Genomic DNA, 17,623 nt, shown 5'->3' with positions numbered 1-17,623 from the left:
GTCTTTAATGGAGCTGGATCTTCAAAATTCGCCGGCTGGCATTGGCATACAGATACAGATACTACAGATAGGGACCATGCTGTAGATAGAGATACACTCCCAGATAAGAGCAACTACGCATTCCATGCCTCGATGACTGCCTCGGTGTGAGTGGCTTTATGTCGCCATGCGATAATGTCTTCGGGAGATGTCAGGTTATCAGCGACGAGTGGGCCGGACCTCGTCTATGTACATATAGAATACTACTATTCCACTGCGTAGTGCGTAAATGGACTTCCATGCCCCATATTCCGCAATCTCATAGACATTCATAGTACGAAAACTAAACTCAATAATATATCTCTCTGGGTATCCCTTTTATCCGCAGGTCATATTGCGTTTAGCGCCCTCGACGACACCTCGCACTCGGTGCATGTGTACAGCATCAATGGATGCAGCCTGGGCTCCAAGTACGTGTCCGGCCGGGTCACCGGACTGGCCAGTGCCTCCGACTATCTGGTAGTGGCCGATGACGCCGGCGACATCACCATGAGCAGGCTACACGGGTGAGTAAACACTTTAATAAAAAGTGTAATTGATTGCCGGCGCAAAGTTTAGATGTTTTTCTTTCCAACACGCATTTTAGTAAATTACATTGTAAACATAAAAATAATTTAATTAAGAGTAATACGAGCTGAAAATTTCCTTAAACTTGCTAAGAATATTTTATATTATTGCATTTTTATGGATGTTGCTTTTAAAATATGTTTTGAAATTTTAAATGATCTAGAAGTATCTTGAATCATTGGCCTACAATGTAGAACCTTCATTTTTCCAATCCTAAATTTTCCAATAAAATTTAATTTACAATTTTCTGACTGATCGGTTCTCAAGATGTAGTTCTCAAGAAATAATACCCACAGATTCTGAAAACATGATTTTAAAAATGTAAATGAATCTAGCCTCAAAACTATATCTTCGTGAATATAGCTCAGATCCATCAAAACTTTGTGGACAATATTCTAGAGATGCTGTAGCATTTATATAATCAATAAAAACTATTTAGAGCCCATAAACCCCTAGATTAAAACGATCTCCCATACTTTATTCCAAATCATTTTCCATCAAAATAAAATCCCTAAGAAACTCATCCAATTTTAAACGAAAAACTAACCATTTACCTTTAATTTCTTGCAGATTGAAGCCCGTATTTGACATTCCCTTGCATGTGCCCATCCAGACGGTAGTGGTGACGCCGGGAAACACCCACATCCTGGCACCGCTCCGCGACGGTCGTCTGGCGGTGATCGCCGTGCAACTGCCCTCCGGGGGCAACAAGAAGCATTCCGTGCTCAACGTTTAGAGACAGCTAGAGTGCCAGACTTTGCACTTTCACCCATTTCCGAATTTTAGCCCCAATCTAGAATAAGTTGTCCACTTTGTCAGTCTTTTATTTTGTGTTAGAATCCACCCTAGATTTAGTTTGTGTGTTGTGATTTGTCATTATTTCGTTTCTTGTCTACAAGAATTTCTACACTACGTGACGTGCCAAAAGCAAAGCCTTTGACGAGCATATAATTCCCAGAAAAATGTTGACAAGTGTGTTTCTAAACATATTCCATGTAGCACAGCCAGTAGATTTATTGCATTCCCACAATTTCCGTGCCAACTGAGCAGTATTTCTTTCCACATCGATGTGCGTGCGTAGCTGGGAGGTGGCAGGAGGCTGGAATACCACCTGTCCTGCGATCGGGCCTGGGACTGGGCCTGGGCCTCCCAGGCATGATCGATGGCACACTCTTCTTTGGTTAGCCGATGAAAATCTGAATAAATCATCAATCATTTACGAACGAGGAGATATCTCTTTAATTTTTTTGTGTGCCGGACATGCGGCATGAGACGGAAAGGGAGCATGGCGGTGGAAACTGGTTGACGACGACGACGCCGCACTTGGCAAACTACTCACTGACTCACGATCGACTTTTAAATTGGCCCCAAAAAAAAAAAAAGCCCCAAAACTGAAATCTTAAAGAAAAAAATCTGCCCGGCAACAGCGGCAAGGCGATTCAACATCCAGCTGCTCGAGTGATCAAGAGAAACACTTTCGTTCCACCGTACCGCCCCCTTTTCGCCTGCAGGTCCCGAAACCGAAACCAAAAATAGAGACCAGAGATTTTTGTCCCATTAAGTAGAGACAACTCTTAAATCCGATCACATGGTGATCCGCAAGTCATTAAACGAACATTTCCAATTGAAAGTATTAGAGTCCGTCCACAAGAGACCCATAGACAATACCAGTGCCAGAATCAGATTCTTCCCTGAAGCTATCCCCGAAAATATCCACATCTTTCAGTATCTTTGCAGACTCTTCGATTTCCAAAGACAAGTGACAATATTGAAGGTGAATCTTGAGTAGATTTTTACCAAACAGTTAGTACCCTCGCTTTGTACAGCGCACAACGGGGGTCCCGAGATTAGACTCCTCGCCCCCTAATAAGAACAAACACCTATATCGATATCCAGCAATATATAGAATATATATACATCATCTTTGTGTACGTAAGGGGATCTTAATAGATCCCAAGTTTCGTTATTTGTTGTTAAGATTGTATCGTCGTTCAAACTAACTTGTACGTAATTGTGTGTACGCGTTTCTGTAGATATATAATGTCTATCCCTGTAGTCCTTAGATCCTGTCAATAAAGTGATGATGAGAATTACTAAAGACACAGATTGTTGTATTTATTTTCTTTTCTTTTATTTATTCAAAAAACATCTCATGAAAGTTGATTACAAACTAAACAAATTATAAAACCATATATAGTTCAGTTCAATTAGCTTACAAATTAAAATATATAGTCAGGGCAGGGGGTGGAGGGGGGTAGCTTATGAAACTGATTAATTCCGTGCTGTTAAATACTTTTCCGTGATTCTATATGGGCTGCAATGCGGGATGAATTTAAGGTCGATCAATAAATTAATTGTAGAAATGATTGAATGGTGTATGTAAATACGAATTGGGTGATTGACTGACTGACTGACTGGCTGGCTGATTAACAGATTGATTGGAGTGTTTATGGTTCATTGGTTTCAAGTTGTCTCCGGGGGGGGCTGCCAGAAGCGCCTCCCGATTAAGTAAACGGCCAATTAGTTTAAATACGTTAACTAGAGCTCGCCTGAATCGCTAGGAACAATCATTGCTACTTACAGAAACGAATAATAAAAAAAAAAATTACAAGCGTGATTACAAGCCGATAACTTAAGAACTAAAATTGAAGAAAAACATATACCATACATAGACCGTATATAAGTTGATACAATTCGAGTGCCATTCGAGGGTATTGAGATAGAAAATCTTTAGTCTAAGCCGGCATTAGATACGGTTAATTACGAGCTACCTGGATCTTAGCCTAAATTGTACATAACTGTAAATCGTATGACTCCATCTATATTTTTTTGGGTTTTTTTTTTTCTAATCATTATTTCCTTTTTTGTTATTTTTCACGCATCTTCGAAGGCATTTGATCTATCTAACTAACTAGATGAATATTCCCGTCGTCAATTCAATAGCCTTATGTGGTTTTTGGGTTTTTGGATCTTTAGTCTTCCTCCTTCTGCAAAAAAAATAAAGAATAAAAAAAATTAATTAGTAACTAGCTTAGAAAAATATAAACAATATAGGCTTCATAAGTATTGAGGTATAAGGTCTACTTACAAGTACGGGGTACACGAAGGTGTCGGCGGAATCGTGTCCTTCTACGTTGCGGGCCAGGCACTTGTAGTTGCCCATGTCCTCCCACTTGATGTCGGAGATCAGCAGATGACCGGTGGACAGGATCTTGTAGCGATGACCCTGGACAACCTTCTGGTTCTCGTTGTTGAACCAGGTGATCTCGGCCCTGGGACGTGCGTGCACCTGGCACGGCAGCAGGATGTTGGAGCCCATCAGGTCCAGATGCGTCTTCTCGGTGTAGATGATGCGAGGCTTCTGGTTGCCGGGATACTGCTTCTCCCTCGCCATGATCTCGGAGGAGCGAGCCGGGTGGACGACGGTGCTGGCGTAGATGGTCTTGGAGCCAGTGCGTCCCACACAGGTGTAGGTGCGGGGCTCGCTTAGCATGTGATCGATAATGTGGACCGATCGCACACGAACAATGGCACTAGGGGCATCCTCAGACACCTGGTTGGATTCAAGATCGTCGATCTGGATTGTTGGATAACAAGAAGTAAGTCAAAAGGGCTCCGTCTGAAATGGGTTTGAGCTTCGAGACTTACCTCCGATATGGGGAGATGACCCACCACCCACTGGATGCTGGGCACCTGGGATCCCATCATTTCGCACACAATCTCGATGGTGGCACCCGCTGCCTGTTGCAGCTTCGCCGGCGGCGTCTTGGTGAACTTCAGCCAGTCGGCGTCGAACGGCCGGGCGTGGGACTTCTGCTCCGGCTCCGGTTCCGTCTCAATGGAGTTGTCCACATCGTTGCTGTCGTCTACGATGTCCAAGGCTCGGCCGTGGACAGTGGCGATACTGCCGAAGAGCAGCAGCGCTAAGGCGCACACATGTAAATTCATTTTCTGAAAAATCGAACGAACGAAAATCGGAAATGAGTGCAAAGTTCAAAATTCCACAACAGTCATCCGAGCATCTAATATAGGTTAATAAACTCAAGCCCGCAACTTGATAGTCGTGATGACATTAGTTCCCGCCAGTCATCACACTTATCACTTACTGCCCCGGGGGGTAATAAATCAGGGGAACGGATCTCTCTGAATCTCCGGCTCGCCCCGATAAGCGAGCAAGGCCTTTAGCTGGCGAGCTCTAGAACGTTACTACCACTTGCGAAATGCCTCATATATTCTCATAATCATTGAGAATCCTGCGCTCCCCGAAAATATCTTCGCTCTAAATACCACATAAGTACGTATTTCACAATGTCACGACACCAGAATAAAGTATGATATAAGATTTTGGCGTGGGCCGCCGAATCTTTTGAATCTTGTGATTTTGACGTCAGAGTTTCCCCCAAAAATTCGATTCAACTCGATTCGATTCACCCACGCTCCACACCGGCCAGAGATCAAGGGCCTCCGATTCCGTTTGTGGTCTAGTGTCTGGTGTCTAGAGTCTAGACTTAATTATTCAAATAGTTTCGAGGGTATTATGTATGTATATGTATGTCTATGTCTATTGCCCCCCGATAGTCATTCGCCAATCACTGACGAATGTTGCATCAGATTTTTTTTTTTTTTATTCGCCCTTCAACGGGGATTTGCGATTTGGGTTTTTTTTTGTTAGATTTTGGAAAACCACCACGTAATTAATTGGTCTGAGATTTATAGAGACAAATGGGTCACCACCTAGTCTATTGCCGGCGGAGATGACTCACCTTTTGATTTGATTTCTTTTTTCTCTTCCGGTAAAAAATGTTTGCAAATTTCTCCCTAACGTTGGATATAACAAGATCAGTATCAAGAGCGATCGTCGGTCGGCTAGTCGTTATGTTATGAACGAATTTATCAGCTCTATGTTGTGGTAACTCCTGGATTGGACTTTCTGATTGAAGTTGAGCAGCAGCAGTTGGCTTAGAACTGACATAGGTCCGGCGCTGGATGCCGTCTTGGTCACCTGGCAGCTCAGTGTTGGCGGAATCTTGGCTGCTTTCCGAACTTTCCGCTTGGGATGCTCCTGTGTGTCTAGCCGTAGCACTGGATCGGATATAGAGGATGGTGTGCAGAGGATGTCCTGCCTGGCTAGGGGGGAATAGGGAGCGCTGTGGTCGGCCGTAGAGCTTCTGGGTGTGCAACTTCAGTGCAATTCGACGTAGCGAATGTCTAGCTGACGGCTTTGGTTCATTCGATCTTGGTGGTCTGGGCGGAGCCGGTTGGAGGTGATCAGTGATCGGTTATGCTCTCGGCTGTGGACTTCTTGGGGGGAGAATCGATCTGGTTGGCGCGGCACTCGTTTGAATACGCACGGTTCATCGACATTACACTCGAGTCAAGGTATGACTTGGCTTTTAGTTTTTTTTTTTTTTTTTTAAATCTTGGCTGTATTTTTTTGGAATTTTTTGTGGAACGATCGCGTTGGTTCACGGCGGTGGATCGGATCGGATCGGCTTAAGATCTCCGGCTCAAAACACTGGCTCACAAGTTGAGTTGTGAATGAAATATAACTCAATTCAGGTTGCGGTCTTCCATTTATATCGTCGCTGGCCACCCTTGCCGCTCGTGTGTTCACACAGATACTCCACGAAGACGCCCGAAGCTTGTTGCCGATGCTCACTCGCTCTCTCTCTCCCAAATGAGGGGTGTGTGTGTGTGTGTGTGCGCGCGCCATTGCCTCTTTCTTCGCTCTTCGATAACCGATCTCTTCACCGATCCTCGCCACCTCCCCCTTCCGGCCGCACCCCCTCCCGGGTCGGACCCTCGTCGAGTTCCATTTGACAACCGACCAGAATTCAATTACTCGTTCTCGTCCCGTAATTCTTTGTGCCACCGCCGGTACTGGGACAGTCCGGAACAAAACGGATATGACTGGATGCGAACGTGATTTTGTTCAAGCCACCAAGCTGCAGTTGCTCTTCAAGTCAAAATATTTAAATGCTACATATGATGGGAATTACTGGATCTGGATGCATGATAATAATTCCACTCCAATCCACCCGAAACTACTCCTCCTTGAATACCACATCCATCCAACTTCCACTGTACTTATCCAGTTCGTAAATCTCTGGATTGGATTTCACATTTCTGAATGGTTTTAATTGATTTTTGTGATTTCTTTTTCATCCATTGAGGACTGGATTTTTATATTACCATAACCAATCAACCAATTTAATAACCAGCCGTGTGAGATCCACTTCCTTCTACCCCCCAAAAGTCTGGACGAGATCAGACCACTTCTGCACTGAAGTCGGATATCCAAGCCGATAAGGAGGATTGGAGGGGTACCAGTACCAGTGGCATGGTGCAAGGTTCCATTAGCCAAGCCATTAGCACGTCTGATTCCCCAGTTCCAGTCACAGTCGCAGTCGTTTGTCCGTCCGGGTATCTGTCCGGCCGTCCATCCGATCGCCTCATTGCAATCAAGTGTGAGTGCCAGATTGTCTGCTGCGATCGTGGGCTTGGCGGGCGAAGGAGGAGCAGGTCGAGGGACAGACCCATACCACAAATTACACTCGGAGAATATGGGTAGTTGAACATTTAAACTTTAAATGAAAGGAAATTGATCTAGAACCGGTTATAAAGTGGCTAAATTACCTAAACGGGGTTTTAATTAATTTAAATGTGAGCAACAGGCTTTTTAAATTAATTTATTGGTGGAATAAATATCTATAATATAACTTTTTATATAAGGTTATAGATACTTTTTCAAAGGTTATAGAAAATAAAAAAAAATAGGGATAGGAAATATTGTACAGGGAACTCGAACCTTTTTTTAAGATTGAGTTTAAATTACATACCCGGTTATGAATTAAATACAGGTTTTAAAGCACAGTTTATTAAATGAAATAATATCTATTATTTAATATTTTTATACCCTAAACTTCATTATAGATTTCAGAAATGAAATATATATATATTCTGCTTAAAAGGCCTCGAACCTTATGGAGGAACTTCTAGGTCCTCGTAAGTAAATCTTTATTCGTCATCATTATGGAATGTATATTTTTCAAAACCTATTGATTGACAGTTCTAAAAATGTATTTCTAAAATCTCTAATATTAAACCACCTCTATGAGGTTCAAGAACGAAATTCTATATTTTAAAATCCAGTACAAGGTTAGCTATTAGGAAACTCAATTTAGAAAATTTCAGAAAGATAAACATTGATGGAAAAGTACTTAAAATTTAAAAAAAAAAATATATTTTTTCCGAGTGCATTAGTGCTTATTGCCGGACCGCGTGGCGGTTGGAGGGGGAAGGTGACCGAGAGGGGTTCCAAACTAGTCTGAGCCGCCGTTGCCGGCCGGGAACTGAATGCCGGGGGCCTGGAGGTGGAGGTGCCGCCAAAATGGCAGACAGACTGGCACTGATCGCTGTTGCCGGGCGGCAGCCGCTTGTGGCTTGGCGGTGGCAGGAGAGCGGCCGGGCAACGGGGAGCTGGGAGCTGGGAAGGAGGCATCACGACTAGTTTTCTTTCTTCGCTTTATCGACCAGCCACATCGACAACTAGATTCAATTCTACGAGTAATTTATTGCAAATTACACAAATCGTCCGACCGCAGACTGAAGCCCTCCCTGCCCTACCCCCGCTGCCTCTCGCTTCCTGTCCATCCCACTCTGGCCTGTTTGATGCCCCCCCCTGCTCGTCTCAGTGCCCCTCCCGGCCGCCCAATTAGCCCAAACAGTTGGCAGCGGCATCAGGCCAGCCACAAAGCGAAATTCAATTGAGAAAAAAAAAAAAATCTTGCAGGTGCTTGAAATTGTGTCTCGTGCCGCTGCTGCTGCTGCTGCCGCTGTTGCCTCTCCCTGCCCCGCCCCCTTTTTTCACCTCCTCATCAGCCTTGGCCGGCACACCTCAAAGCGTTCCGAGACAGGGGCAGCCGTATATATATACAGACATATGTATATATCTGGCAAACTACCGCAGATATCGTAACGCTGACGTAAGGGGCACTGAATTGAAATGGCCTTTTGATGCGACTCGGGGAGCACTTTCTATAATAGAGAGAGATTGATCAGAGATCCCCTCACGTAACATTTCCCAGTGACGCGGTCAGAGGTTGCACTTCCTAGATGCCCCCTCCTTGTGGCACACACGGATACACAGTCTCTGGACCAATTAAACGGCCAGAAATTAAAATCAAATATTTTACAATTAAATTAACTTTGAACTTCATGAATGATTCGAACTATATAGGATATATTCAGGTACTAACTATTATGGAAGACTATTTTTCAGAGTGTATCTTTAGAGACCTCCCCGAAATGAGATCAGCTTGGCATACATATTCATGTGACCATCGAGTTGGGTACCGGCCGGCACCAATATCATCGATCGATCTACTATCTATTACCGTCATCGTCATCGTCCATCCGATTTCAGGTGGATGGCCCATGCCCATGCCCAGGCCCAGGTATTTCGTGTGAAGCGTAGATTTATAGGTTCCATTTCTTAGAAACGATCGTGTCTGGTTTTCACCACACACATATGGATAAATGGGTGTATAAAGGCAGATAGAGACAGAGGAGGAGGAGGAGGAGGTCGAGGTCTGGCCCCCGACCCCGCATGACACTCTTCTTGGGTAAACGTACATATTGGACTGAAAATCGTATGATTTTTCGGTGAGTTGATGGCACAAATCATTGCATCATGAGGTGGTAGTGGTGGTGATGGTGATGGCAGTGGACGGAGTCGATCGGAGACTCGTGCATGTGCATATGCATGGGTAAGCCAAATTGGCCCGCTTCCGCTAATGGGTAATATCGCTTCGTCTATGCCCGCACCACTTTGCACCACTCCGCAATTGCAGCACTTGGCATCGGACCACCATATACCCACCATATCGTACCACCACCATTCAGTTTCAGTCGAGCCGCATCGTTTGCACTTTTCTGCTAATTAACGTCGTGCCAGCGATAGCAACACCTCCAGGGGCACACAGATGCAGCAACAGTACCATCGAAACCACGCCACACCATGCTGCTGCTATGCTGCACCACCGGAACCACACGACAGAGGTGACAGAGGTGGTGGTGGTGGGGGGATATGGCTCATTCAAAGACCGTGAGACGGAGGAGATCGACCGACCGAAGAGTTCGGGGAAAAGATAGAGCAACATGCAACTGCCAAGACCAGATACAGATACATTTAAGCGAGTGCTCAATACTCAGATACAGATACAGATGCATTCGGTGAATTGCAGGTTGCAGCGACCTGTAGTCCGGGGCACAACTGTATATGTGTGTGTGTGTGTGTCGACTGGAACGCTGGTGACGACGTGAGAAAATTCATGTTCATGCCACAAATTCTGTGCCGTTTTCATGGTGTGGTTCACCTCCCCTCTCTCTCCGCCAACCGACCTCTTTCCAATATCTCTTGCCTGCTCGGCTGTCACCGATACTTTTCAGTTTTAGCCCGCCTAGCAACAGTATCTGAAGTAGACAAAATGTATCTCGACTCGTCTCGATCGCCCAGGAGGTAGAGCGACAGAGACGGAAGGCCGCAAACAGCTCGTGTCGCCTTGACGGGCCGAGCCGAAAGGTCAGTTCATGGAATTGCTGGTGGAATTTGGAAAACCCGTCGGCCACATCAGACAGGGTGCTGGACGTAGGGTGTAGGGTGCAGGGTGCAGGAAGCGGTGCAGTGACTCCTGTCAATGGCAATTCGCCAGAAGCCAGGTGTCGATTCCCATGAAAGCCGCTAGAGCACCAGGGTCTTTCAACATTTCAAACAAATCAATAAAGTCGATTAATTAAAAGAAGCTAAACAAAAGTATCTTAAGGTTTCTAAAAAAAACCAGTAGAGTTATAGGGCTTGGAAATTCCAAAAGATTTTCTTTTTGAGACATTTCCGATTTAAATACATTAAAGTGATTCCCTTTCTTAATCACAGAAATCAGAGGAAATCACAGAAATTCCATTCGAATTCTTTGACCCTTCCATCTGAACTTGAACCGAATGGAAATGAGAACCAAAGTTTTTGATAAGGCCCCCCCTCCCCACAGCTCCATCACGTCCCGATTGGATCCCCAACCACTCTCCAGATTCTTGGGTAATGCCCCCCAACCCAACTGACTCTTCGGGCTGTTCTACAATATATGTATATGTACGGCATCATAACGAGATCACGGGTGTACGATTGTGTGTAAAGAGACATCGATGTATGAGTGTAATAATGTAATATACTTGTACTGAGCATAACGAACAAATGGAATGGAAAATTTTTGAAACCACACACATATCACGTTTCTTCTCTTTTTTTGTAAAATGTGGAAAATTTTTACGACAAATCCGAATGAAATGCAATTATCACTAATTGCCCGGGGCTGCGGTGGCCGGGTGGTATAGTTAATAGCCACATATGGTATATATGAAGCAGCTACTGCTGCTGATGGGTGGGACTCTACGAAACTCAAAAGTCGGACAGAAACTCAAACTCAAAATTATGAAGCAAAAGTTGGAGGCTTATCAACGAAGGTGACGGAATCGGAATTGGAAGTGGAAACATCATGGGAAGTGAGACTTCCTAGTTAAAGTTTCATGGCTCTTACACTGAAGAAAATATTATATTATATTATAGTTATTTTACCTTAGAATCTATATTCAACTAAAAGATAAAATATATCATTATAATGGTATTATAATGAATTATATACACAGAAGAGTCTAAAAGTCAAGGCAAAGTTAAAGGTTTTTGGGTTCCAAGCCTAAGGGATTCTATTTTTGGAGGAGAACTGTACCTTTTAAGGGGTTATATACAGTTGTACCGCGCAAAAATATAGATTTTTATCGATTTTTTTTTTGACAGCATAGAAAATATTTGTGAAAAATGTTTTAATGACGTTGTTTAGTACATGTTTCTGGGTACTTAATTACATTTTTTCATAAAAAAATATTACATAACAAAAATGTTATAGCCGAATTCCCGAATCGTCTTTTTTCGATGGTGTCTTGCGGTGGACATGATTTCTCGAAAACGGTTCATCCGAAATCCAAAATTCAAAAAAGTTTAGTTAGTATATTGTATTGTCTAGTCCGTGAACGAGGGATTTTTAAAAATGTTGACTTAAAAAAAAAAATGGCGACGTTTTTAACAAAAAATGTAATTTTTCAAGTTATAAGATTTTCGTTTTTTGTGCTTTAAAAAAGGAGTTTTCAAAAAAATTGAAAATCCCTCGTTCACGGACTAGCTAATATCATAATAAATAAGTGATCAAAATTTGGTGTTGATCGGGTAAGTAGTTTTTTAGTAATCGTGTCCACCGCAAAGGTAATTTCCCAAAAAAAAGATTCTGAGATAATCGCGTTTAAAGTTTCAAGTTTGTTCAAGTTTTATATGCAGATAGTGCGCTATAAATAGCTACAGCTTCGGTTCTAATGCTCCGATCGTTATGAATTTTTGTGAGAGTATTCCCAATAGAATATACTTAAAGAATATACAATAAAAAAAAAATCGATTTTTTCATATATCACAACTGTATATAACCCCTTAAAGCTATAATATCTTAAGCCTATAGTTAGCCCAAGTATCTATAAAAACAATGTAAATTCGCCACTCGTATCACATGTGCATTCCGTAATTCAAATTTATCCATGGCATTCTTGGAAATTATTCGAATGTGTGTGGCGATTGTTTTTGGCTCTCCGGTTACTGTATCTTTTAGTACCTTCTGTTTGTTGTGCAACAGGCTGGTCGGGGAGTCGTGGTAGGGCTGGGGGTGGGGGCACCCAAGCACCCAAAACTCAAGAGAACGAGGGAATATTTGACTTCGGCTCTCGCCCAATTTGCGTTGCGATTGCATCAGCCATTTAAGCCTAAGCCGATCAGCAGCGGCGCTGCCATCGCTGTGCAGTCGCTCTTCGCTGCAGCGAAAAGGTAAAGTAAACCCGACCCGGGTCTGTGAGTAAATATGCTATAGCATATAACCCTGAGACCCGAACATGGTCACGTGTGAGATGGTGTCTGTGTGTGAGTGCGTAAGAGAGCCACAAGTGTTGAGTCATTCGAAGTCGATATATTTAAATATTCAAAAAACCAAATGAGTTTTGGGAATGAATGAGGCCAAAAGAAATACTAATTTATAGTATCTATAAAAATATCTATAAAATTAGGTAAAATATATAAATATTCAGGAGGTAATCATTCATAAAGAAGTATTTCCGAAACGATCACTCATCGAATATTATCTAATTAAGGAATTTCAATCTATACCATGATTCACAAAAAGTATCTATATGAGCCAAAGCACGTAAAGATAAGACAGAAAGTCGGTTCGATAAGTTTACCCTTTCTAGGTAGTCAGTTCAAATAAAGTTCAATGATTTCACTTCCGATACTGGAATTATAGGAACGTGCTCTTTATGAATAAGGTTAAGCAGGCCCCTTATGGCCTGGTTGTTATCTCTATTAGATTCCATTCTAATTGAAATCATTCCATTTTAATGAATTGCCGAAAGAAAAACAATAACAGGAATTTTCACAAACACGAAGCTGATAATACTCTGTAAAATCTTTATTATAATGTAAAACATTCTATAAAGATAAATAAACAAAAGCTTGTATTCTACGAAAACTGTAGTATAAAATGCAGACCTGATTTTTTTTAAGAGCTTTCATTGAAAAAATATCTATGGAATGTGTTTTGGTTTTTGCGCCGTAGATTTTTCGCAGAAAACTGTCTGATACCATAGACACCTTCCACTCATAATTCTTACTTCATTGGATTTCACTGAAATATCTCGTCATAATGTTTTGAACAAAGTTTTATGGAAATTCGTAGTAAGTAAAGGAATTTAGCAAGTGGGTTTGATAGATAAGCTTTAACCCCAAAATACTCCTCCTTTATAAACAACTACTATTTCCCAATTGTTTTTTTATGATAGGGCATCGAGATGACGTCGGATGAGATGGGATGTTTTCAACTTGGGGCGTTATCGTAGTATCATCGTCATCATCAACGCCCCAAGTTCAATAGAGCTTGAAAAACAATTATGAAGGCAAAAAAACATGAATAAAAAGAGGGGCTCGTTTCTCACACAAACACACACACTACCAGGGAGTTGGGGGGCTGGGCAGCGTCAGCGAGGCCAATTTAGGAATCCTCCTAATTGGCTTTGGAAATACGCAATTCATATTCCCGGCGAGCGTTCATTAGTATTAGAGTACTAGTATTCAGCATAATTGAGCTGCTGGTGTGTAAGTAAATATTGTTTTTTTATTTCTTTTTTTTTCTGCGGGGAGTGAGTCTATATGAGTGGATAAACACAGCATCAGGCGTTGGGGGCTCGTCTCTCGCAGCGACGCCCCACTCACACACACATATACAGTCGCATAACATGTTGGGCAGCGCAAGAGAGCCAAAATGGGGAGCTCTTGCTCTTTTTTCTTCGATCGCGTTCTCTTGAATTATTCGATCCGCTCCTTTGCCCGCTTCCACTCTCCCGCTATCAATGATCGGCAATATGCAAATATGCCTGCAAAATGAAATTGCAAATAAAATTGCAATTCCTCTCAGCGATAACTGTGACGCATTTGAACTCGAGCCCCCGCCCTGACCCTCCCCGCGCCACATCGCTCCACCACTCCCCCTGCCACACCAGTTAATTTCATTGCGAAAAGTTGCCTTCGACTTTTTGCTGCTCGCCTTTCTGCTTAGGTCTTTTTTTTTGTTCATTTATTAAATTGCAATTTATTACAAAAACGATCTGATTATTAATTGCTTTTGAATTGATTTCGATTCAGAATCGAATGATAGTGGCACCGAGAGAAAAAGTAGTTAACACTACGCTTAGGTTAAGAATTGGGTCTGGTATTGGTATTACAAGCGAATTTTTGGACCTTTTAGTATATGTTTTTATGATATTAAGAGAGGCTCTATAAGTAGGCTATATATTAAGAGACCATTAAAAGGACTATAAGACTATAGAGTCTTAATTTTAAAATGTAATTTTCATAAATTTATTTAAAATCTATATTTAATATAATAATTTTCTGTGTGTGTTTTAGGTGGAAAAGCAGCCGGAGATTGAGGCAGGGGATTGGGTGGCTGCGTGACCAGCGCAACGTCAGGCTTAAAACATGTAACCGTTTCAGAACCGGGAGGTGGATTGAAGGTGGCAGTGGTTGTTCCAGTGCCGGTGGAGATATTGTATAGTAGATGGAGATGTTCACCGGCTCACGTAGCCACGCTCCACTTGGCAAGTCAGACTCGAAGCCAAGTCGAAACTCAAGCTGACGCGACATTAAATGCAAAGTCCAATTGCCTAACCCAAGAAACTGACTCAGCAACGGGTCTGTTGTAAAGTCCGATTAAGTCTTAATAAACTCACTTTGAATATATGCCATTTTGGAAAAATTACAATATGAAGATCAATAACCTTGTATTGAATTTGGGAGTAAAATACGTACATATATCCTTTTTAAATTTATTTTTTTAAATAAGAGTTGGTTGGAAGTTGGAAAAAGTCTTGAAAACTTTGACAAAAAAAAGAGGAATATTTAAAAAAGGATAAGACATTTTTATCTTACATCCTTTTGGTTTTAATTTTTAGAAAAGTCTCTTTTTAAAACTTTGAAACTTTTCTACACATCCTTATATCTTTTCCAATAAAGCTTAGAAAACAAAAAAAGCTACTCTGCTAAAAAGAGAATCCTAAGGATAAACAGAATAAATTCGCACGGTTCTCTTCCATTTATCAATTCTGAAAAATATGAAAAAAAAACTGTCCAAAGAATTCTTCATAATAAAGATTTGTTTGGCAAATCTGAGAGTTATTCTCACGATGATTTTGTTTACTCTGAGATTCCGGTTCTCGGATTTTCGGCAGATAAAAGCATATTTCTGCACTTATCATTATTGTTCCGCTGTGCCGCACTTCCCCGAAGATAAATAACAAAAACAGATCTGATATCAGGGACCCCACAGACCCACTGACGACTTTTCTCGCGAACCTGTCCCCCAGCCAAATACTTGATTTTGTAGAATATTACGAAGTGTATTACGAAAGACCCTGTTGCCCGGGGCGATAATAATTCACTGCCAATAGATTGATAATAAATTGCAGAATCACGAGGTTTGCTAAACACGATCATGAAATGTTTTAATTAAATCTGTTTGACTCACAAGCCCTGTCATACAGTTGAAATTTATGGATTTCATCCAGAAAATGTTTCCAACTGGCACGAGATCACAAGTTGTACAATTTAACATTTAAATGGCCCAAAGCTCAAAGTCTGTGAGAGACCTTTCGAGTGCCGGGCCATGAATCATACGGAGGAAGCTGCTGTACGGGTTATTATATGGGTTCTGTCTAGCATTAAGAGTTCCATTAAGTTGTTAAGATTGAAGCGGTTCAGACCACATTAAAGTGGTTCTTAATATTTTCAAAAATTTAATACCATAAAAAAGGATTATATCTTTATCCAAGAACTATCTTAGTATTAAGGATTAAAGGTTTAGCATTCCTACCTGCATATCTTTGGTTTTGGGTTTCGTAACTTTGACTTTCACTTGTCACTTTCACTAGAGTTCTAGAACTCTTACGGCAATTTCCGGTGATTTTTTTTTTTGAATACGTTTAGAAGCACACCACCTTCGGCTGCAGATACTGTTATATTCGGCCTCTTTGGATGCTCTTTTCTCCGGTCTCGGCTCCCAGTTCTCCGGCTCTGTCTCCGTTCTGCTCGAGATGTGGCGAGTGATGTACTGTGTGGCGGAAGGTTGAGCGTCCATGCTTTTATATCGGGCATGCCCGAAATCAACAAGTGGGCAGCTGCTGCTCCGTCGGACGAACGGACGAGCGGACGAATGGACGAACGGACACACGGACAGACAGGCGGACAAACGGACAAGCCAGCAAATTGGACGCTACGGGGGCTTTAATAACAGTTATGGCGTCGGCATTGTATCAGTATGCGTAAATGTATCTGTATAAGTGTATCTCTATCTGTATCTGTATCTGTGTTCGCTGCGTTGCAACGCGTTGCTCGTGCTCTCGAATTCGGTTAAGGGGGTGGCTAAAAGGGGATGCCTGTCGAACTGTCGAAGTGCCGAGCTGTTACTTGTTGCTCTCCTTTGATTGATTGATTCAAAGCTAAAGAAAATTCATGCAAATTTATTATTTTAAATCACATTTTTCTCATTAATATTCGCAGAAGATTGGATCGGCTCGCATCGGATCGGACTGGAAATGAAATGCGTGTCCCAAATGCATATTCGTTTAGTACGGTTGTTTCTTTTTTTTGTTTCCTTTTTTTTTAGAATATACAGTAGCAATAAATCGATATACATAGATACAACTCGATCCATTACCATATGGCAGAGCTGGCAAGGATCAATAGATGTCACTCAAATGGGAGGGAGTGGAGAGCTCATTACACTCACCTTTATTGCATTATTGTATTTTCAGATAATTCCGGATTTGGGCAGGTTGAGACTTTAATGCGACTGGCCGTGAGTTAGTTCCATCTGCTTTCCGGCCAGACAGCCTGTCCGGACGTCATTCTTGACCATATATGTATGGTGACTCTGATGGCAGACCTGATGCCTCCAGTGGGATGGCTCCATCAATTGCTCGGAACACCAGAATCCAGCCTCTCCGCCAACTATTTGCATTCCAGAGCCGAACCAATTGCACAAAGATCCCGCCGCAGACGTTGGTTGCAATTGATTTTGGTGTGGCGTCAATTGAAATGCACTTCGGAGTCTAAGAGTCCGGCACAGGAAGAAAATACACCCGAAACTGGCCAAGGATGCTATAAACTCCCGGGTCAATAATCCCCCTTACCAAAAAATATAACAAACTAGATAAAATAAAGCAAAACAAAAGGCCACAATAAAAAAAGTTCATTATTTTGGGATTGTTGTGGCTCTTAACAAGGCTCTTAACCACCCACAAGGATAATGTTATATTTTTAAAATATACAGCTACACTTTAAGAATATAATTAGTCAAAATACAATTTGAAATAATAGATT

General features: G+C 42.1%; 3 protein-coding genes across 5 annotated transcripts in view; 1 reads left to right on the top strand and 2 right to left on the bottom strand.

The window, feature by feature from the left end:
• LOC108128335 (neurobeachin-like protein 1) overlaps positions 1 to 2,708 on the top strand; it is a 34,584-nt gene extending 31,876 nt beyond the window's left edge. For all 3 annotated transcript variants that reach the window (XM_017245860.3, XM_070279647.1, XM_017245858.3), the window contains 2 exons: positions 368 to 545; positions 1,177 to 2,708. In XM_017245860.3, coding sequence (XP_017101349.2) covers positions 368 to 545; positions 1,177 to 1,342 — 344 coding nt within the window. In that variant the 3' untranslated portion in view covers positions 1,343 to 2,708. The remainder of the gene's footprint in view (positions 1 to 367; positions 546 to 1,176) is intronic.
• Positions 2,709 to 3,404: 696 nt separating this feature from the next.
• ImpL2 (Ecdysone-inducible gene L2) lies at positions 3,405 to 16,349 on the bottom strand. Its single transcript, XM_017245863.3, has 4 exons — positions 16,116 to 16,349; positions 4,255 to 4,557; positions 3,695 to 4,183; positions 3,405 to 3,593 (listed from the first exon to the last, which is right to left on the bottom strand). The coding sequence occupies exons 1-4, from the start codon at positions 16,119 to 16,121 to the stop codon at positions 3,579 to 3,581; spliced, it is 813 nt and encodes a 270-aa protein (XP_017101352.1). The 5' UTR covers positions 16,122 to 16,349; the 3' UTR covers positions 3,405 to 3,578.
• Positions 5,370 to 5,578, bottom strand: LOC122322117 (uncharacterized). The gene has a single exon (XM_043213525.1). It carries the CDS (start codon positions 5,576 to 5,578, stop codon positions 5,480 to 5,482), a length of 99 nt encoding a protein of 32 aa, XP_043069460.1. The 3' UTR covers positions 5,370 to 5,479.
• Positions 16,350 to 17,623: the final 1,274 nt, after the last annotated feature.

Source organism: Drosophila bipectinata, chromosome 3L (assembly GCF_030179905.1).
Source record: "Drosophila bipectinata strain 14024-0381.07 chromosome 3L, DbipHiC1v2, whole genome shotgun sequence".
NCBI classification, from domain to species: domain Eukaryota; kingdom Metazoa; phylum Arthropoda; class Insecta; order Diptera; family Drosophilidae; genus Drosophila; species Drosophila bipectinata.
This window is presented reverse-complemented; position numbering and strand designations above follow the sequence as displayed.